Source organism: Podarcis bocagei, assembly GCF_964188305.1.
Source record: "Podarcis bocagei genome assembly, chromosome: 18".
Classification (NCBI taxonomy): Eukaryota; Metazoa; Chordata; class Lepidosauria; order Squamata; family Lacertidae; genus Podarcis; species Podarcis bocagei.
This window is the reverse complement of record NC_138144.1, coordinates 9,200,961-9,221,807: the sequence shown is the minus strand read 5'-3', so window position 1 is coordinate 9,221,807 and position 20,847 is coordinate 9,200,961. Positions and strand designations below refer to the sequence as shown.

The following is a 20,847-nucleotide window of genomic DNA, read 5'->3' as shown; positions in this document are numbered from 1 at the left end:
CGGCTTAGCGGCTTAGCAGCTTTAAGAAAAAGGAAACAAACTCGCAAGAACTCGCAAGATGTTTTGTCTTGCAAAGCAAGCCCATAGGGAAATTCGTCTTGCGGAACGACTCAAAAAACGGAAAACTCTTTCGTCTAGCGAGGCATTCGTCTAGCGAGTTTTTCGTCTTGCGGTTTCTTATTCTTGCAAAGCATGGCTATTAGTGGCTTAGCGGCTTAGCAGCTTTAAGAAAAAGGAAACAAACTCGCAAGAACTCGCAAGACATTTCGTCTTGCGAAGCAAGCCCATAAGGAAATTCGTCTTGCGGAACGACTCAAAAAACGGAAAACTCTTTCGTCTAGCGAGTTTTTTGTCTTGCGAGGCATTCGTCTTGCGGGGCACCACTGTACATCAGGAACAAGGCAGCAGAGGATAGAGATCTTCTGTTGCCCCTATGGATCCTGCCGCCCGAAGCAGTCGCCTTGCCTTGCCTCATGAGAGGGCCGGCACTGAGCCATGCAGTAGGAACAAAGCCTAAAGCTGCAATGTTTCATCCTTCTTCCTGGCTATTCCTTTTCAAGAGAGGAATTAGCCCAAGTGCCTAGAACGGTGTGCCGATAACACCAAGGTTGTGGGTTCGATCCCCATATGGGACAGCTGCATTGCAAGGGGTTGGGCTGGATGACCCTCGAGGTCCCTTCCAATTCTATGACTGCCCTCCTATTGATGCACAATGGTGGGCTGGGTCTAAAAATATTGGTTGTCAGGAGTTAAAAGGGGCCCAGCCACAACTACGAGGCTACCATTTAATTTTTATAAGAAATAAATAGAAAATTTCAAAAAACACCTAAGTGGGAAAAGGTACAATTAAAATTTGTGTGAAATGAATGTATTTTTTAAAAAAGGAATCACAATGTACATACATTGTACACCTGACCCCCTTCTTTCTATGGGACCCTGTATATAAGTGACCACGTTGGCTCTTATTACCTATGGGACCAGCATGGGTGGCCGGGCCTGGTGAACTTTTAATTCCTTACCCTTACGGTTATGATTCGTGGGTTCCCACTTAGTTTTATTTTGATTTTAAATGTGCTTTGAATTGTATTTTAAACTAATCATTTGATTTTGTGTTTTTAATGTATTATATATTTGGTGTCAGCCGCCCTAAGCCCAGTCTCGGCCGGGGAGGGCGAGGTATAAATAATAATAATAATAATAATAATAATAATAATAATAATAATAATAATAAGTCTATTAAATACAGGTGGTTATAAATTATTTTTTAAAATTAATATTAAATAAATGGTGTACATTTTTAAATAGTTTGCTAGTAAATGAATATTTTACACATTAACAGGTAGTTCAAAACCATATTCCATGCAGTCGACTGCATTAAGAGCAATTGTTTGAATTCACTAGATGACTGGGCAAATAGATCATATTTTCTAATGCTTAAGGGGGCCGACTGGCCATTGGGCAAGCTGACACCCTGGCCAGTCCGCCACTGGTGATGCAGCAATAAAACTGCTCACACGTTTGCAAAGCTAAGCAGGGTCTGGTGTGATTTCAAATTGGATGGGGGACCACATGCTGAGGTTCCTGCATTGCAGGGGGTTGGACTAGATGACCCTCAGGGTCCTTTCCATCTCTATGATTCTATGACTCTGCCCTGTTATAACCGAGTCCCCCACCCGCCTTATGAAACTATGCCTGGTCCTCAGGCACCGCTTTGGGTAGGACGCCATTGGAGTCCAGCCTCCATTTTGGATTTAGGAGCTCAGCTTCTCACAAGCCCTGGACCAGAACCTGAACTAAATCTAAATCCCTGAGCTCAGCAGACAAACGGAGAGCACGGCAAACATGTTTCTCCTCCCGCTGAGATTCACTCAACGTTTACAGGAATATAATGATTTACTTCTCCAGCTTTGGAAGCCACAGCAATTACAGTAATGTTTGTTCCCTGGAGGTGTCTTTCAATTTGCCATGCTAAAACAAGGAAATGTATTGCAAGCTGTAACTCAGCTCAATTCCCTTGTTCTTATGCATCAGGGGAAAAGTCTCTTGACCCTTAAGATTGCACTATAGGGATGCTTTGGGACTAGAGATTTCTGCTCCTGTTTTTCTGTTTCACCTTTCAATCCATAGCAAGTCAAAGTAATTTGTTTCTTCTTTTGTGATGTGTTTGGACTCAGGGTTCAACTTATGGTTTGCTACTTGTGTTTTTGACTTGTTTTATATGTGTTGCACTTGAGAATAATCAGGGTAAACATTTTATGAGGCACCTACACATCCATCTATCTATCTATCATCATCATCATCATCATCTATCCTTGGGAGTAAGTCCCATTGAATTCAATAAGACAAATAATTCAGTAAGCTTCCAGCTAAATACCAAACCTTCAGCAGTCACAATCCTAAATCACATCAAATACAACGGCATGTCAGGCATTGCACTTTGGGGAATCTAAGATGGTGACTGCCTACAAACCTTGGCTCATAATTTTAAGCAACCACGTTAACTACCAGGACAGGATAACATGCCTTACAAGTGTCCCTATTTTCCAGGGACCGTCCCAGATTTAAAGAAGCCATCCTGGTTTCTGATTTAATCCCGGAACGTCCTGGATTGTCCTTGTTTCCCCTTTCCTCCCCCTCCACGTCTCAGAGAACATGGTGGAGAAATCTGACCTCCTGCTCTTATCCTTTGCATTGTCTCCCTCCCTCCCTTATGTAGATGCAAAAACAGAGTCCTGGTTATTCTGAAAATAAAATACCGGCATAAAGACCAACACATCTGATCAGGTACCCCATGGGATAGCGGCTGAAAATCAAGCCCAGAGGTTTTGTGGATGTTGCTGCTACTTTAAATTCATTTTCAGCCTTTATGCTGTATGCAAAATGGCTGGTAAAGACGTCTCTAAATACCAGAAATCTTAAGACTTTGTTGTCAGGTGCTCCTTTGTGTTCAGATCAGGCCTCAGCAGAATAATGTAGCACTTGGGAAGGAAGATGCAGCCCAGAAGCCCAGCACTGGAGGCCAACATAGAGAAGATCTGCACGGCCACCATGTACTTGCCCTTGGTGCTCAGGTAGGTTGGCACAAAGGAGACCCAAACACTGCAGAAGACCAGCATGCTGAAGGTGATCAGCTTGGCTTCGTTGAAGGAGCCGGGCAGCTTCCTGGCTAGGAAAGCCACCGTGAAGCAGGTGGCAGACAAGAAGCCCAGGTAGCCGAGGGCAACGTAGAACATGGCCACAGACCCTTCGTTGCATTGCAGGACGATCTCTTCCACCTGGGAGCGCATGTCGGGCTCTGGGAATGGGGGAGAAGAGCCCAGCCAGATGGTGCAGATGAGAACTTGCCCCCCAGAAGAGGAGATGACAATGGAGTTGGCCAGACTCTTGCCCAGCCATCTCCTCACCCTGTTCCCGGGCTTTGTGGCCAGGAAGGCCAGCACCACCGTGATGGTCTTTGCCAAGACAGAAGAAACAGCAAATGAGAAGATGATGCTGAAGGCCGTTTGTCGGAGAAGGCAGGTCTGTTTCCTTGGGCGCCCGATGAAGAGGAGGGAGGACAAAAAGGAAAGCAGGAGGGAGACGAGCAGGATGTAGGAGAGGTCCCGGTTGTTGGCTTTGACAATGGGAGTTTCCTTGTATTTAATGAAGATTCCCAACACAATGCCTGCTGTTAAGGACAAGAAGAGGGCAACAGAAGCTAAAACCATTCCCAAATATTCTCCATAAGTCAGGAAGGTGGTAATCTTGGGGACACATTGATCTCTGTCCTTGTTTGAATGGTGATCTTCTGGGCATTTGGTGCAATGAGTTGCATCTGGGGAAGAGAAAAAGAATGGCTGTAGCATCACTTACATCCCTAATGATCTGTGCTCTATTAACATTGTGATCTAGGATCAACTGAGAGGCAGTGACCACTCCACTTCTGTTAACTGCATTGTTTGGATCCTGCCTATTCCTCTTTGCCTGAACCTTTAAAATGCAGACATTGCTTCCATTCAATGTTCATAGCAGTGAGATCAGAACGGTTCATAGATTATATTGTAATAATTTTCACATGAAGTATTTATTTTTTATTGTGCTTTTGCTGTTAATAATTTCTGCTTTTCATCGTTTATCCGTTATTTTTGATAAGTGTCAACATTATTTCCTTTTTGTGTGGCTTGGTCTACAAAATAAAAAAGGAATGCTTTGCGGGCATTCCTCTCACAGCTGCCCAGTTTGCACCCCAGATATTTCTTCCTTATGGTCATTCCTATCAACTCACTTCCTGGATGTAATAAAGGTGATTAATACTAAGGAAGTCAAGGAAGGATTCCCATTCCCCTATGTCTGCAGAATTCTCACAAAAAGTGTGTGAGACTGGGTTTCTGCCCTGTGTTTACTCTCTCCAGAAATACCTTCCCCCTTGGCGTCACCCACCTTCCTGGGCGGAGAAGGTCCCTTCTGCACACTGAGCACAGGCATAGCAGCAAACGGGCTTTCCTTCTAGAACCACCTTGGCATATCCAGGTCGACATCTTTCTGTACACCTGGAACGAGGTACGGCCTAACCAGAAAGACAAGAAGGTGCAACAAAGAGGAACAGTTAGGAGTATTTGTGGATATGTACCGGTAATTCACTCAACGCGATCTCTAAAGCATGGTGGTGATCCCTGACAACTGGTCTTGCCAGAGGTCGGAGCTAAACAGTACAAGTTGAGAGCATTTGCAGATGATTTGGTATTGACGTTACAGGAGCCAGAATCTAGTACTAAAAGGGTTTTGGAACTGATTCAAGAATTTGGTCAGGTTGCAGGATTTAAACTGAATAAGTTAAAAACAAAGGTTTTAGAGAAAAATTTAACTCTGATGGAGAAAGAGAGGTTTCAGAATGAGACAGGTTTAACAGTGGTTAAGAAAGTGAAATATCTGGGGATTAACATGACAGCTAAAAATGGGAATCTATTTAAAGACAATTATGAAAAATGTTGGACTGAAGTGAAAAAAGACTTAGAAATCTGGTCAAATTTAAAACTTTCACTGCTAGGCCTTATCGCTGCTATAAAAATGAATGTATTGTCTAGAATGCTGTTTTTGTTTCAAACATTGCAAATTTTGGACAAAATGGACTGTTTCAAGAAGTGGCAGAGAGATATCTCTAGATTTGTCTGGCAGGGCAAGAAGCCTAGAATAAAATTTAAAATACTAACAGATGCAAAGGAAAGAGGTGGATTTTCCCTGCCAGACCTTAAACTTTATTATGAATCAGCAGCTTTTTGCTGGTTGAAAGAATGGCTACTTCTGGAAAACGCAGACATTTTGGATTTAGAAGGTTTTAATAATGTATTTGGATGGCATGCATACTTGTGGTATGATATGGTCAAAGCACATAAAGCATTTAAAAACCATATTGTCAGGAAAGCTTTATTTAATGTTTGGATAAGATATAAGGACCTATTGGAAAATAAAACCCCAAGGTGGCTGTCACCGATGGAAGCGAAGGCTCAGAAAAAGCTCAGTATGGAGGTTAAATGGCCGAAATACTGGGAAATTTTGGAACAAGAGGGAGATAGACTGAAATTGCAGAGTTTTGAGAAATTAGAAAACAAAGTGCGAGACTGGCTTCATTATTATCAGATAATGGAGGCATACAATTTGGACAAGAAAATTGGCTTCCAGGTGGAAAAATCAAAATTAGAAACAGAACTATTAGAACCCAAAACTAAGATTTTGTCAAAGATGTATCACTTGCTGTTGAAATGGAATACACAGGATGAAACGGTGAAATCTGCTATGATTAAATGGGCACAAGATGTTGGACATAACATTATGATGGCTGACTGGGAACAGTTATGGACCACAGGTATGAAGTTCACGGCATGTAATGACTTAAGAGAGAATATTATGAAAATGATATACAGGTGGTACATGACACCAGTCAAGCTTGCAAAAATCTATCATTTGCCCGACAATAAATGTTGGAAATGTAAAGAAACTGAAGGTACATTATTTCATCTTTGGTGGACGTGCCCAAGGATTAAGGCTTTCTGGGAGATGATCTATAATGAAATGAAAAGGGTATTTAAATATACATTTCTGAAGAAGCCAGAGGCCTTTCTCCTGGGCATGGTCAGCCAAATGGTGCCAAAGAAGGATAGAACTTTCTTTTTGTATGCTACAACAGCAGCAAGAATACTTATTGCAAAGTATTGGAAAACACAAGATCTATCCACTCTGGAAGAATGGCAGATGAAGGTGATGGACTACATGGATTTGGCGGAAATGACTGGCAGAATCCGAGACCAGGGTGAAGTGTCGGTGGAAGAAGATTGGAAGAAATTTAAAGACTATTTACAGAAATACTGTAAAATTAATGAATGATAGAATGATGTCAGAATGAAATTAAGTGGTTCTAGCAGCAATGTCATAAAGTTGTATGAAAAAATGGCTGTTAATAGGTGAGAATTTAAAGCTATAATATATTAAATTAAAGGACTAAGACAAAAATAAAGAGGGAAAGGAATTGCTGAATTAACCAATTGAACAAGAATACAAAAAAGGGAGGTGTGAGGAGGTCAGGAAAGTAAGGAAATGAAATGTAAGATGCGGAAGGATAAATTTGTTTCTAAGTGTTTTTTTATACTTTTTTTCCCTCTATACTTTGCATTTTGTATGTTTGTTGTTGTTGTTTTTTCTTCTTTCTTTTTTTCTTTATATTTTTCATTGTCTTTTATGTAACTTTTTGTTCTTGAAATTTAATAAATATTATCTTAAAAAAAACTGGTCTTGCCAGCTCAGGATGATGGGAGCTGTAGTCCAAAGACAGCTGGGGACCCAAGTTTGGGAAACCCTGATCTACCCCAAGATTTGCAGTTGTGGCCCCCAATGAATCATCCAGGAAATCATCACAGCTCTACATCACATCATATAGAAGGTTGGAGAGGGGTCTGTCTGGCAGGGAATCCTGAGAGATCCCAGTTGCTGTTTCCAGCAGCCAAGATCCCCAGTTGCCTGCCATCTCCCCATTCCCTTAATGCGGTCAGTTCTCTTTAGCTGCAGAACATGATCTCTGGAATGCAGCCTTGACCCCTCATCAGGGTCCTTTCAACCCCCCGCTGACCATTGGGGTGACCAGAATATCTTGTGCTTCATATTTAGTTCAGTACAGCTGAGGTTTGAGCCACAGAACTCTGTTTCCTCTTCTCCATTTACCTGTTTCCCTTCTTAAAAGAACTTCTAAGCAAATGACAATGGGTCTGACATGTGATTCCCCCAAATTTCAGGATTCGAATAATCTCTCACACTGTTTATTCTCGTTTTTGTGTGTGTCAGAGAGAGAGAGAGAAAGTGCTTTGCTGTTCAATGCCCAACTGAAAGGAGAGTTGGGTTTTGGGTTTTTTGTTTTTGTTTTGCCAAATTGCCTTAATTCATTTTCCAAATTTCACCACATCAACCACAAATTAAGACAAATTTAATACAAGGGAGCTTACTCACAAATTTTAAAAAATATACAATAAATCAGTAATTATCATATGTAAAATAAATTACTTTTCATCCTTCTGCATGTGTGAAAGGTCAATATCCTTTATTTGAGCATCCCAAATTCCCCTCCTATCTCAGCTGCTGTAGAAAGAAGGAGTGGTGGTTCCAGCTGTTACTGGACAGTCAACCTGACATGGTCATTCTGCAGTGGTTGTTCAAGGAACAGCACAATCGGGATCTCCTAGCCCCCCCTCCCCCAATTATTCCCCCTACCTTATTGAATTTCTTGTTCCACTCAATGGCTTCTGGGTTAATGGTGAACTTTATGCCAGCAGATGCTCCTCTCCTTATATTCCCAATTTTCACAAGGGCACGAGACTTATTGGGAGACATCACCCAGTTCATAATATTGAAGTCCGCTGGCAGCTCCCAGTTCTCATCCAAGCACAGTCTGCCCCTGGAAGTATTCAGACACCGGATTTCTCTCAAGAAAGGGTGAAGCTGGAAGGGCAGGGGAAAGCACCAGCATTAAGAAACTGGGAAGCTACAACAGGCAATTAATCAAGCCAAAATGGGGAAAACACCAGGGCCAGGTGGGTTATCAGCAAAGTACTATAAGAAATTACAAGATTATTTGGCACAACCACTAAAAGATTTAAGATACTTCGATTACGCTGATTCTGAAAAAAGATACAGATCTATTATCAGTCAAAAATGATAGGCTGATTTCTCTATTAAATAATGACTATAAACTGTTTGCATACCTATTGGCAAACGACATGAAAGTGCTATTAATGGATTTAATTCATCAGGACCAGGCTGGTTTTTTACCAGGCCGCCAGATGAAGGATTATATAAGGAATATAACTGATATAATAGAATATCTGAAAGTTAGAAATGATAAGCAAGCAGTGTTGATTTTTATAGACGCAGAGAAGGCCTTTGACCATGTTTCATGGACTTCTACGAAGAAGACTATAGAGATGATGAAATTCAGAGAGTCATTACAGTGGTACTTCAGGTTAAGAACTTAATTCCTTTTGGAGGTCTGTTCTTAACTTGAAACTGTTCTTAACCTGAGGTACCACTTTAGCTAATGGGGCCTTCCGCTGCCGCCGCGCGATTTCTGTTCTCATCCTGAATCAAAGTTCTTAACCCCAGGTACTATTTCTGGGTTGCCAGAGTCTGTAACCTGCAGCATCTGTAACCTGAAGCGTCTGTAACCCGAGGTACCACTGTACTTACAGGAATTGACTCAATTTATTCTGACTAACAGGCTATGATGATAGTAAATAATGTAATAACAGAAAAAATCAAAATAATGAAAGCAACAAGACAGGAATATCCCCAGTCACCATTATTATTTTAGTTTTAGAGACACTGGTCAGAAGTAGAAGATCAGATGAAGAAATAAAAGGGATAACAGTAGGTTAAAGGTAAAGGTAAAGGGACCCCTGAACATTAGGTCCAGTCATGACCGACTCTAGGGTTGTGGCGCTCATCTTGCTTTATTGGCCGAGGGAGCCGGCGTACAGCTTCCGGATCATGTGGCCATGACTAAGCTGCTTCTGGCGAACTAGAGCAGCGCACGGAAACGCCGTTTACCTTCCCACCAGAGTGGTACCTATTTCTCTACTTGTACTTTGACGTGCTTTCGAAGTGCTAGGTTGGCAGGAGCAGGGACCAAACAACGGGAGCTCACCCCATCGTGGGGATTTGAACCGCCGACCTTTGGTCGGCAAGTCCTAGGCTCTCTGGTTTAACCCACAGCGCCACCCACGTCCCAACAGTAGGTTACAAAGCATATAAACTCAAGGAATTTGCAGATGACTATGTGGTAACTGTAGAAGACCCCATGGCTAGCCAACCAAGGGTCTTGAACAGATTCTCAAGTTGGAGAAGTAGCAGGTTTTAAACAGGATTTGGGTGGATAAAACCATCTCTGGGCATTTTAATGTGCTTTTGGTTTGCTTGTTTTCTTTCTTTCGTTTTCTTTTTCTATTCTCATTTTGTATTTTTATTCTGCAAACCACCCTCTGATCTTCAGATGAAAGTTGATATATAAACAGAATAATACTAATATTATCACTACAGACCCTCCAAAGGTCCAAATGGCTCCCAGTTGAGAGGTGCTGGAGCTGAGTTCCTGCGGGTTCCCCCTGAAGAAAGCCCTGGGTATAAATAGCAAAATGATCGTTATGGGATGGGACATCCCTATTTTCATCGGAGACATGTTGGAAGGTCAGCTACTATTACTAATAATAACTATGATATTTTACAGGTTTATCCACAGTCAAGATCAGCATCTGTGTGGACTGCAGTTTGCAAAAAGGGGAAGGAAATACCTGCCACGGCTGTAGCCTTTGGGGTCCCCATTGCTCTCCTTCCTCCACCATCAGCCTCCTCTGGGATCTCGATGAAAGCGAAGCATGCAAGGCCTGAGCCACAGCTTGAACATTGATGTAAGTGCCATAGCTGTCTAGAGACAGCACTGTCTCACAAACCGTTTGGGACACCATCTCCATTTCCTCCTCTTTGCATCTTCTCCGGCCTTTCACAGACAACAGATGCTTTGAATATGAACACTGATAAGCTTCATCCAAAAAATCTCCAAGAGGATTGGACTGCGATTTATATTTCTCACCTTTGCTGCTCCTTATTCCAATCTGAATTTCAAAGGACAGAGAACCATGGAGGTGCTGGAATATATTTGGAGGTAAGGAAACGGCAATTCTGATTTCTAGCAAAGCTGTTGTGATCCAGACTTTCGCGCCTATTTCCTTCTCATAGATATTGTTTATTACCATGAGTATTATGATAACATGTGCATTGGTTATATAGGAAACAAATACCCCAACTTGTCTCCATAGGAAAAATGGTTCCCCAGGTGTTATAAATTCATCAAAAAAACTTTCTGGTACTCTTTTTGATAAAGCAATGCAGATCCCTTTGCTGAGCATCAGAGGTTTCACAGCGCTCACAAATCTTTCTCCACTGTCATTGTCTGGAGTGCAGAGGCCAATCCACGTCCATCCAAAATGCAGGAGCAATTCAACAATCCCCTGGTATTGACTTTCCTCTTTGGGACTCATCCGGTAGACAAAAGGGAACAGGGTTTTACCTTCAAGAACCTGGGCAGTGAAGCCATGACTGATCTAGCAAGGAAAGCAAAAGACCAGCAATTTACTTTAATTTCAGCATAACAGATATTTAATTATCTGTAATGACTGATATCTAAATCACTGCTGGCTGAGGCTGATGGGAGTTTTAGTCTGAAACTTCTGGAAGTGTCAAGTTGGTGAAGGCTCAGTTTTGAAAAAGGGATGTAGGATCCATAGCTCAGGATTTTCCCATTTTTAAAAATATCTCTACTTGACCCCTCCAAAGAGAAAATAGGATCTTATGCAGTTGAAATCCTCTGTCCCTCCATGCTCTCCCACTACTTACCTGTGGGATTTTGTAGATGCCTGACAAGGCTGAAATCACTTTTGAGATGACAGTATTGCCTCTTTCAAGAACAGCCAGCAGGGGATTCTGTTCTCCACAGTGATAATTGGGAATATTGCATCCACTGCCTGCAAGCAGCTCTAGCATGGCGTCCGAAGTCATCTTTGCATCTAAATAGTTCTCATAGATGTTGTAGCCCAGGGTGATGTTGGGTAAGATCCTGAGATTCTGGTTGATCTCTTGGATGGTGAGCAGAAAAGACAACATGTACCAGGAGAACCTAGGTGCCTCCCTGCAATAAATGAATTATTTAAAAAGAGTGAAACATATTCATATTAATGGCAGGGAGGAAACATTATATGATCCACAAAGATTAGTATTCATTCATTCATTCATTCATTCATTCATTCATCCACCCACCCACCCACCCACCCATCCATCCATCCTTTGTATTACTATCAAACCTTTTCCTGTCTAGCATAGAACAAAATTTGGAGACCGCTGCTCCATGACAGGAGCTATGATTCAAACAGCACACAGAGCTGTTTAACAGTGGAACAGACTCCCTCCGAAGGTGACCATGTGTCATGGATACTTCAGGTGAGATTCCTCCAGGTCCCTTCCATCTCTACAACTCTGTGATTCTTTTCTACTGTGGTTCTATTTGTAGGAAATGAAGGCAGCCCTCAAAATTTGAGATATACGGGGAAGCTGCTCCATAGGCTGCTTTTGCTGCAGTTGTCTTTGGCGCCTTCCAAGGGGCAAGACTACAGGTAGATAAGAGACAATTTTATTGAAAGAGGGGAAGCACCAAATACCTCAGTCCCCTTTTAGTTACAAATGAGGCCTGGTGGCTTTCAGGTTTGAGTGTGTGGTAAATTTATAATTTTGCCCATATTTTGGATCACTGACTCCACCAATGAGGACACCCCTTGGTCTGTATTATTTTACATAATCATTTTATTTGAAGCATATCATTCCGGTTCTTCACCCATAAAAATCCAGCCATTTTCAGGAGTTTCTTAAGACGCTTCTATTTTTTTTTTTTTTAAATGACAGAAAGGGGAAAGTGCTGGGATTGGAGGAGGAAACCTTTAGTGTAGCTGTAATGGGAATTGGGGTTGCTTGTGCGTAAACTGCAAACTGCTCCAAGCTAGCCGTGTAGCTAAAACTTTCCCCGGTTGACAGCCTTTGAAATGCGACTGTCTTAGTCACTGGCAGAATCCGTCAGTGGGCGGGACCTAAATTTGCGCCAACATAGGAGTTGTTTGACTCCAAGTCTCCGCCTAGATTCCCTGCGTGGAAGCCTTCTGCGCAGCGTGGGCGTGCCAAGCGGAGGTCCTGTGCTCTCTCCGCTGATTTCACTGGAAGAGTCTCTGAGCCTCCCCTCCGCCTTGCTCCCGGCTTCCCCTTTATTCCTGGTGTTCCCTGGATTTCTTTCCCCTGTGGGAACCCTCTCTCTCTCCTTGCTAGTTCCCTCCCCTGCATCACTGGAGCAACTTTCCTCTCCTCTTCCCTCTGATGGCAGTTCCCTGACAGTAGCTGAGACAGATTTCCCCATGTTGGGCTGTAGGTCTCCCCTTGCATTGTGTAAAGAGAACTGTGCTAAGGTTGTTCACAAATGACCCAAATAGAATAAACATAAAATAATCATAGCAGCTTGGAAATTGCTTGAGTTTCATGCCACCCTCTGGCTTAGGAAGAAACCTCAAACACCTCAATACTTTGAAATGAGGCCAGTTGTGTGTGGTCAAAAAAGGAATGATTCCTTTTCATATTTTAGAGATCTAAGTCCACTTACAAGGAACTCCCCTGACATATTATTTTATTTATCCTTTCAATTAAAGCACAGCTTTCCTGCTCTTCAGCTACCAAAGGTCCCCAAGAGGCTCTTAAGATTCCATTTGCAAAACTGTAGCATTCCTTAATGACAGTTTATGAATTGTGCAAATGGAATAATATTGAATGAAACCTTTGAGCCTTGGAAATTGCCTGAGTTTCATGGCATCCTGCAGGTGGGGAAATTCAGTGCATCCTTTTGAACCCTGACCAGATTCACTGGCATTCACAGCTGAGATTGGAGGAAGAAACCTTTAATGTAGACCATGGTGGGCTGTAGGTCTCCGGTGGTCTTGTCTCAAGAGAACTGTGCTAAGGTTGTTCACAAATGATCCAAATAGAATAAACATAAAATAATTTTGGCATCTTGGAAATTACCTATGGCTTCCAAGTGAAGGAATATCAAACATCTCACTATTTAGAAATTAGGCCAGTTGTGTATGTGAAAAAAGGAATAATTCCTTTTCGCATTTTAGCGACCTGACTCCACGAACAAAGTCTCCTGATTGATATTATTTTATTCAACATTTCTATTAAAGTACATCATTTCTGCTCTTCAGCCACCAAACGTCACCCAGAGGATCTTAAAATTCCATTTGTAAAACTGTAACATTCCTTAACGACAGTTTCTGAATTGTCCAAATGGAATAATATTGAATGAAACCTTTGTGCCTTGGAAATTGCCTGAGTTTCATGGCATCCTGCATGTGGGGAAATTCAGTGCATCCTTTTGAACCCTGACCAGATTCACTGGTATCCTTGCATTCTACTAAAAGCAACACAGACACATAGGAACAGGATTGTTTTACTTAGGAAGACAGAGGGAAGAAGGAAATAAGAGAGGTTTTTTACTGGACACCCCCCAGCTCCCATTACCCCCAGCCAGCAAGACCAATGGTCAGGGCAGGGCAGTCCTGCAACATCAGCCCTTGGCTCCCCAGCCCTGAGATAGGGGCTCTTTCCTATTTCAACCATTACAAGGACTGGAGGACCGTGAAACCCATCCGCATATGATTTTACATACACTTCATTCCTGGCGAAGGGTGTCTGAGTAAAGTTGTTTGGAGTTGTCTCAAGAAGGCGTATTGGAGAGATGATCCCACTGATGAGGAAGTGTCCAGGCCGGTAGTAATTGCGAGCATCCGTTTCATCCCTGACCAGATGCAAGGGGCATTTCGCCTTGTGGTTCCCGCAGACTCCAAAGGGCATCATGAGCAGCAGAAGCAGGGATCTCATTCTGGCTCTGCCTCCTCCTCCTCCTCTTACCTACCAAGGAGGCAACGCAGAAGAACCCAAAGACTCTTGCAAGGCCAGACTGCCTGGGCTTTCCCAATCTGGGTGGTTTTCAGCTCTACCTTCGGAGCTAGGAAGCCCAAGGCAGGCACACCCCTCTTTCGCCAGCTCTGCATCTTGACTCAGTCTGTCTCCAACACAGGAAAAATTCTCTGCACCAAATTTTTCAATTAATATTGCCATGCTGTTTTTGATTTCCGAGGCTCATGCAATTTCCAGAAACATCTCCTGAGCTTTTAGAAGATGAGATCACTATAATTTCGACTATTCTAAGTGGAATAAGTTTCAGCACAATAACTTTCTGGAGTCTTGAATGGCTCAAGCGGCAGGTGCAGAACTGGAGAAAAACACGTTGGACAGAAGTCAAGGGGTGTGCTTAGAAGTTGGAAGTTTGGCCTGAACTTTGCTCACAAGCACCAAAGAAGGAGCTGGATCCAACCATGGACTCTCCTTCCTTGGAGGTTTTGAAGCAGAGGTTGGATGTCCATCTGTTGGGATTCTTTAGCTGAGATTCCTGCATTGCAGGGGGCTGGACTTGATGACCTTGGGGTCCCTTTCCAAGTCTCCCATTCTATGATTCATTGGAGGTTTTAAGAAGAGGTGGGAGAGTCAGGGATGGACAACAGCCAGATGAAGGAGTCCCAGCCTTGTATCCCAGGCATCCTAAGCCCTTTTAAAATGTGGGGGTTGGGGGGCATTATTGGCTTGTTGTTTTTATTTTGATTATATATGTTGTGGTTTTATATTTTGAACCGCCTTGAGACCTCCAGGGGTAGGGCGATATATAGATTCAGTACATCAATAAATAAAGGAATAAATATGAATAAATCAAAATCAATCAATGGAGAATGCTGAGAAATGCCATCCTCAGTACTGTCAACGGGATACATGGTGGTGGGATCTTGTTTCTTGGAGGCTGCTAGAGACAGAGACTGGTGGAGCCTGCGATGGGGAGGGATTTCTCAAGCCCACCCTCCGGCCGCTTTGGGTGGGTCTGGGCTGCTTGATTCCTGCCGCTCTCTTCTGGTTCTCCCCCTGAAGGGAAGTAGCGCCTTGGTGGCTTCGAAGCAACTTCAAGTGAATTTCCACCCCATCTTTGAAAGGCTTCTCCAACAGAGGGAAGCTCTCTGGATTTGGTTGAGGGGAGAAATGTTGCTCTGAACTTTTGACTCTCCCTTCCCCTTCAACATGTTCTGCGGAAGGGGAGCTTCTGTTGCACATGGAGCCAACTTTCTCCTCATCTTTGAGCAGAAACTTCTCTAATCATAAACAAATTGTGTGCGCAGAAGCCAGGCTAGCATTCTAGCAGCTTTGTTATTCTTTATCAAGTTATTTATTAATATGTATTTATCTATTTATTTAATCTATTTCCTAAAATCCATGCACCACTCGATTAGGGAAATAACTGTTGCTAATCTCCCTTTGCTGAGCAAGGTTTTGGAGCATGTGGCCGCACACCAGATGGTGGTGGTGGTTCCAGTCCTACTTGGATGGTCATTCCTAGACGGTGTTACTTTTCAGCGCTGGGAACCTTGAATGTGGGGTTCCGCAGGGCTCAGTCCTGTCCCCCACATTGTTTAACATCTACATGAAATTGCTGGGTGGGGTTATCTGGAGGTTTCAAGTATGTTGTCAGAATGATGCTGATGACACTCAGCTCTATTTCTCCTTCACACCTGCAGGGGAGGCAGTGGAAGTGCTGGACCAGTGTCTTGTCTCGGCAATGGACTGGATGAGAGCCAACCAACTGAAGCTCAATCCACATAAGACTCGGGCACTGTTAGTGGGTGGTTCCCTAGACCAGATGGGTGGGAGGTCGCCTGCTCTTGATGGGGTTACGCTTCCTCTGAAGGAGCAGGCTCATAGCTTGGGGGTACCCCTGGATCCTTTGCTGTCGGTCAAGGCTCGGGACTCCTCAGTGGTGGGCAGTGACTTCCATCAGCTTTGGCTGGTGGCCGAGTTACACCCCTATCTGGACAGGGATAGCCTGACTACTGTTGTCCATGCTCTGATCATCTCAAGGCTAGATTACTGCAATGTGTTATACGTAGGGCTGCCTCTGAAGACAGTTCGGAAACTTCAGCTAGTGCACAATACACTGATCCTGGTCTGACTGCACTGCTACCAATTCATTTCTGGGCCCCATTCAAAGTGCTGGCTTTGACCTAGAAAGCCTTAAATGGCTCAGGACCGCAATACCTCAAGGACCGCCTCTTTCCATGTGATCCTACCCGGACCCTGAGATCATCTTCTGAGGCCCTTCTTCGTGTGCCTCCTCCTCAAGAGGTCAGGAGGGTGGCAACACAAGAACGGGGCCTTCTCTGCAGTGGCTCCCCGTCTGTGGAATGCTCTCCCCAGGGAAGTTCACCTAGCGCCTTCATTATACACCTTTGGACATCAGGCAAAAACGTTCCTTTTTGGTTGATTCGATTGACATCCTTTGCCCTTTTAAAATGTGATTCTTTTTGGGGGTGTTATTGGGTTGTTGTTTTTATTTTGATTATATATCTTCTGGTTTTGTATATTAATTTTGTTCTGTGACCCGCCCTGAGACCTCCGTGTATAGGGCAGTATATAGATTCAACAAACAAACAAACAAACAAACAAATAAGTCAGCTTTCTCAGGACCTTTATTTATTAAATTTATATAGCACCTTTCATTGGAACGCTGCAGGTTGAATTGCTATAAGACTGAGAGTCTAGTAAGCTTTCCACTTGTATGGAGTGATGAAAGTTTAAGTAGGATGTAATCTTGGCTAATTAATATAAATGCTTTATCAGTGACTCATAAAGCATTTACTGTATTTTTTGCCCTATAGGGCGCACCGGCTCATAGGGCGCACTTTTTTTGGGGGGGGAGCCCCAAAGAGCCCCAAAGAGCAAAGAAGCCATGACAGCAAGCGGGATGGATCTGTGGGGGAGGTCATGAGATGATAATGTCAAACAGGGAAAGAGGGGCAAAAATAGTTTGATCATTACTTTTTAAAGTTGTTTATGTGGTGTGCAGGTTTTCTCTCACTTTTGGTCACCAGAGCAACCTTGTGATTTAGGGCATAGCTGAGGGGCTCTACGCTGTCGTCTTTATTGCATAATTGCTGCTGAATGCTGAAGAGACGCCTCTTTACCTTGACCTCTGACACTTTGTTTCTTATCATTTTATCGTTTATTTCTTTCATCGACATACCATCTTTCCTCCGTTGAGCTTCAACTGATCACCATGCTTCTCCCTTTCTCTTTCCCTCTTCATAACAATATTGGGAGGCGTGCTCAGGATGCCCCTCTTTGCACCAGAGAAATGTTGGAGGGTATGCTGTTATCCGACCCCCGAGATGCCTGAAGGCAGCCCTGTATAGGGAAGTTTTCTTCATGTCTAATGCTTTCTTCTGCTTTTGTCTATGTTGGAAGCCACCCAGAGTGGTGGGTGAGGTATAAATAATAAAGTTATTATTATGGAATAGGACGTCCCTATTTTCATCGGGGAAATGTTGGAGGGTATGTGTGGATGATTATTTACATCTCAGTCTTGGGGAAGGGTGTCTGTGTAAAGACATATAGAACTTGCTTGTGCAAATGTTTTGGAGATATGATCTCACTAATAAGAAGATCTCCAGACTGGTTGTAATTTTGTACATCAGATTCATCCCTGATCAGATTCAAGGGGCATTTTGCCTTCCGGTTCCCACAGAGTCCACAGGGCATCTTTAGCAGCTGAAATAGCCAGAGAAGCAGCAAAGGTTTCATTCTGGCTCCACCACCTCCTCCTCCCCTGTGGCTCCTCTGATGCCCTGAGCCAGCCAAGCAGAATAATCGAAAGACTCATGCAAGACGAAAGGTGCAGTGGCTTTCTCAATCTGGGCAAGGTTCAGAGGTGTTAAGCACCATGTAGACATATCCCTGCTCCCCTCAGCCTTTCACCTGCACCAAATCTTGGAGAAATCGGTCGCTTTCTGGCACAGGAAATATTCTCTGCACCAATGTTCTTTTGCAGCCACTGTGCAATTAACAACATCACACTGTTGTTGCGCTTGGTGATTAGGCAATCTCCAGAAATATCTCTTGAGTTTCTGGAAGAGGAAATCACTATGATTTCGATAATTGGAAGTGGAAGAAGTCTCACCTTGATAACTTCCGGGAGCCTTGAGTGCCTCAAACAGCAAATGTGGAGTTAAATCCCGGACGGTCCATGGAAAACAGGGGTACTTGGAGGGTCTGTACATCACATTTGAGGTTTCACTGACCATTCACTCAGTTTGGAGAGGGAAGTGCACAATATTTCCTAAGAAATATGACTGTGCCAAATCAGCCAGGATGACCCCAGATTAGCTGCAGAAAGATCAAAGGACTTGATCAGGTATCCCCTGGGATACAGGCTGCGAGAAAGAAATACACGCTGAACATGAAGCCCCAGGGGCTTGTGCCCATTGCTGCTGCTTTAAATCCATTTTCAGCATTTGAGATATATGCAAAATGAAGATCTATGGATCTTGGCAAAAGAAGCATGGCAAAACCGGACACCTATTTAGACTGCTAAAGCCCTGGAAATCCCCAGAGCTGAGGGAGCAAATGTGTCGCTGTCATATCCCAAATGGCCCAAGAATGCTGCGTTCAGGACTAAGGTAATTTCTAAATAACGCCCAATGCATGATATGGAAGTTGGGTCTATTAAGATAGTAAAATAGCAGGAATACACAGATCTTTTTGCCCAGTAAGAATATAATCAATCAATCTTTACTGGCATGCAGGGAGGACAGGAAAATGTAAATTGACACATACAACTGGCAGGAGGTTTGCAGGAGGAGATGCTTTGAGATAAAACTTGACAGGCCTAGTAAGGTTAGAAAGTACCACTCAAGTCTTTTGCCAATGTAGTTTCATGGCTTTTCTCAGATCTTCTGCAACTTTCTCCAAACTCTCATGCCCACAGCTCTGATCTTGCCTAGAGGTTTCCCCCAGGCATCTGCTTGGCCTCTGGGCTTCAGGGCACATGGGCCTGATCCAACAGGCTTGCTGGCCGTAGCCCTGTTCCGAGTCCCGTGACAACAGAGTGCAAAGCTCAGAGGAACGTTAGGCCAAGCAAACAGGAGACAAGTCTCCAAGAACTCTTGCATGAAACCGCCTACGAAGCCAAGCCCGTTCCGAGGGTTGGGCAGACAGCATCCCGCGTAGTCAGACAAGCCAGAGGTCAGGGAATGCAAATGCTTGCAAAGCCAAGGGTCCAGGCGGAGAGCAGGAAGGGCCAAGTTAGGCCTGGGAACCACAGGCATCCGATTGCTGAGGAGAGCTCTGTTTAAGAAGGCTGCAGCCAGTTGGTTCTCACCAGACCTTCTCCTCTGAGTCCATGAAAGCTGAGCAGCTGCAGGGGGAGTCACTCTGTCTCCTCCTCCTAGTCTTACAATTTAGCCCATTAACATTCCACAAAATGATTTTAAGATCCATGCAGATTCAATGGTTAGCTTCTTTATTTCAAACAAACAAACAAAAATTATATAATGCTTTGCATCTTCCCTTTATGCATTCCCTCCCACTTATTTTCCCCCACCCCTTTTTATTTTCTGCCTTTCCTTTCAAAGTCTTCCCTTAATACCTCCCCCCTTCCCTTATATCCTTCCTTTATAGGCTTATCACCTAAGACAACAGTTCAACAATATAATACAGAATTATACATAAAAAGGAAATAGAACAATGCAGGACCATTAGCAAGCTCTGGAGGGAGGAAACTCAGTTTCCTTCTTATTGTAATTTCTTTGACCCACAGAAGGTCTCGCTGTCTCTTTTCTCAGTTCTTTCTTTAGCTGTCCCTTCTTGCTCGCTTGCTTTCCTCCTTTCCTTCCTCCTCCTTTGGGCGTGGGCAGCGTGAGCTAGCAGTTTTTCTACGCCATATTGCCCTTTCTTTTCAAGCCACCTTCCAGGATCGTTCCCCTCTCAGTCCTGCCTTCTCCTTCTCCTCCACCACCGCAGACGCTGTCGTTCTCTCGCACTTCTCCTTCGCTGTCCACCCTTTGCCCGCTGTCTTCTCAAAAGGTGTCGGGCTCTAGGACTGGGGCTGGCCGTGTGGGACGCTGGTGTAGGGCCACGAGAGTTTGGGTTTCTTGCCCCGCTTGCCTCCGCGTTCTGATATTTTCTTCCTCCTCTCCAGTTTGGACCACAAGGATTAAGACCTGTGCAAGGACAACAAAAAGGAAATGTCCCTTAGGACTCTGGCGCCTCCAGGTGCTACTTCCCCTGCCACCACTGGCGGAGGAAGGTGGGGTGTGTGTGGGGGGGTATCGCCCCAAGTGTCATCCCAGGGGGGGTGGCAAAATCCCCCTGGGCGGATCGGTGCAAGCCTCCCAACTCCTCCTCATCTTGGTTCAGGGTGGACACAGCTGCGATGCTGCCGCATCCAGCGCCTGAGCCACGTGCAGAGTGGCCTCCTTTCCCCCTGCACCCCACTGCTGCCTCTTGTATTGGGTTGCTCTGGTGGCACTGGTGGTGCTGGCGGCAGCGCTCTTCTGAAGATCTTGCGAATCCGGGAGATAATGGAACCCAAGCAAGTGGGGGTCTTCGGAGGCCTCTCTTCCTCGCAGTCCTGTGAGAAAAGTAAACAATTCACCTCCAGATTCTGGGAAAATGCCGCAATCATTAATCAATCAATCAAACAAACAAACAAACAATTGATTGATTAAATCCGTACGCCGTCCTTCATCTGAAGCTGTCAGGGCGGCTTACAGCATAAAAATACAAAATAAAAACACAACATATGTATTAAAAACAAAAACGAACTCATAAGCCAACCTCCCAATCCACAAGCATGTTGAAAAGGCCATG

The 20,847-nt window shown here is 44.0% G+C and overlaps 2 protein-coding genes and 1 long non-coding RNA gene across 5 annotated transcripts in view; 1 reads left to right on the top strand and 2 right to left on the bottom strand.

The window, feature by feature from the left end:
* Window positions 1-1,243: 1,243 nt before the first annotated feature.
* LOC308577482 (vomeronasal type-2 receptor 26-like) lies at window positions 1,244-13,983 on the bottom strand (the record flags this gene model as incomplete). The annotated part of the gene is made up of 6 exons (XM_081177691.1): window positions 1,244-3,814; window positions 4,420-4,546; window positions 7,735-7,962; window positions 9,807-10,616; window positions 10,909-11,200; window positions 13,772-13,983. 6 exons carry the CDS (start codon window positions 13,981-13,983, stop codon window positions 2,916-2,918), a joined length of 2,568 nt encoding a protein of 855 aa, XP_081033817.1. The 3' UTR covers window positions 1,244-2,915.
* Window positions 4,434-16,833, top strand: LOC308577786. The gene is made up of 4 exons (XR_014003686.1): window positions 4,434-4,539; window positions 9,743-9,923; window positions 11,387-11,508; window positions 15,723-16,833. It is a non-coding gene; the product is annotated as an uncharacterized lncRNA (long non-coding RNA).
* Window positions 16,834-19,426: 2,593 nt separating this feature from the next.
* LOC308577692 (uncharacterized protein) overlaps window positions 19,427-20,847 on the bottom strand; it is a 29,069-nt gene continuing 27,648 nt past the window's right edge. For 2 of the 3 annotated variants that reach the window (XR_014003655.1, XR_014003656.1), the window contains exon 5: window positions 19,521-20,608. The gene's annotated coding sequence lies outside the window, so the exon portion shown is untranslated. Of the gene's footprint in view, window positions 20,609-20,847 lie in introns of all 3 variants that reach the window. The other variant, XR_014003654.1, reaches the window with a different exon arrangement.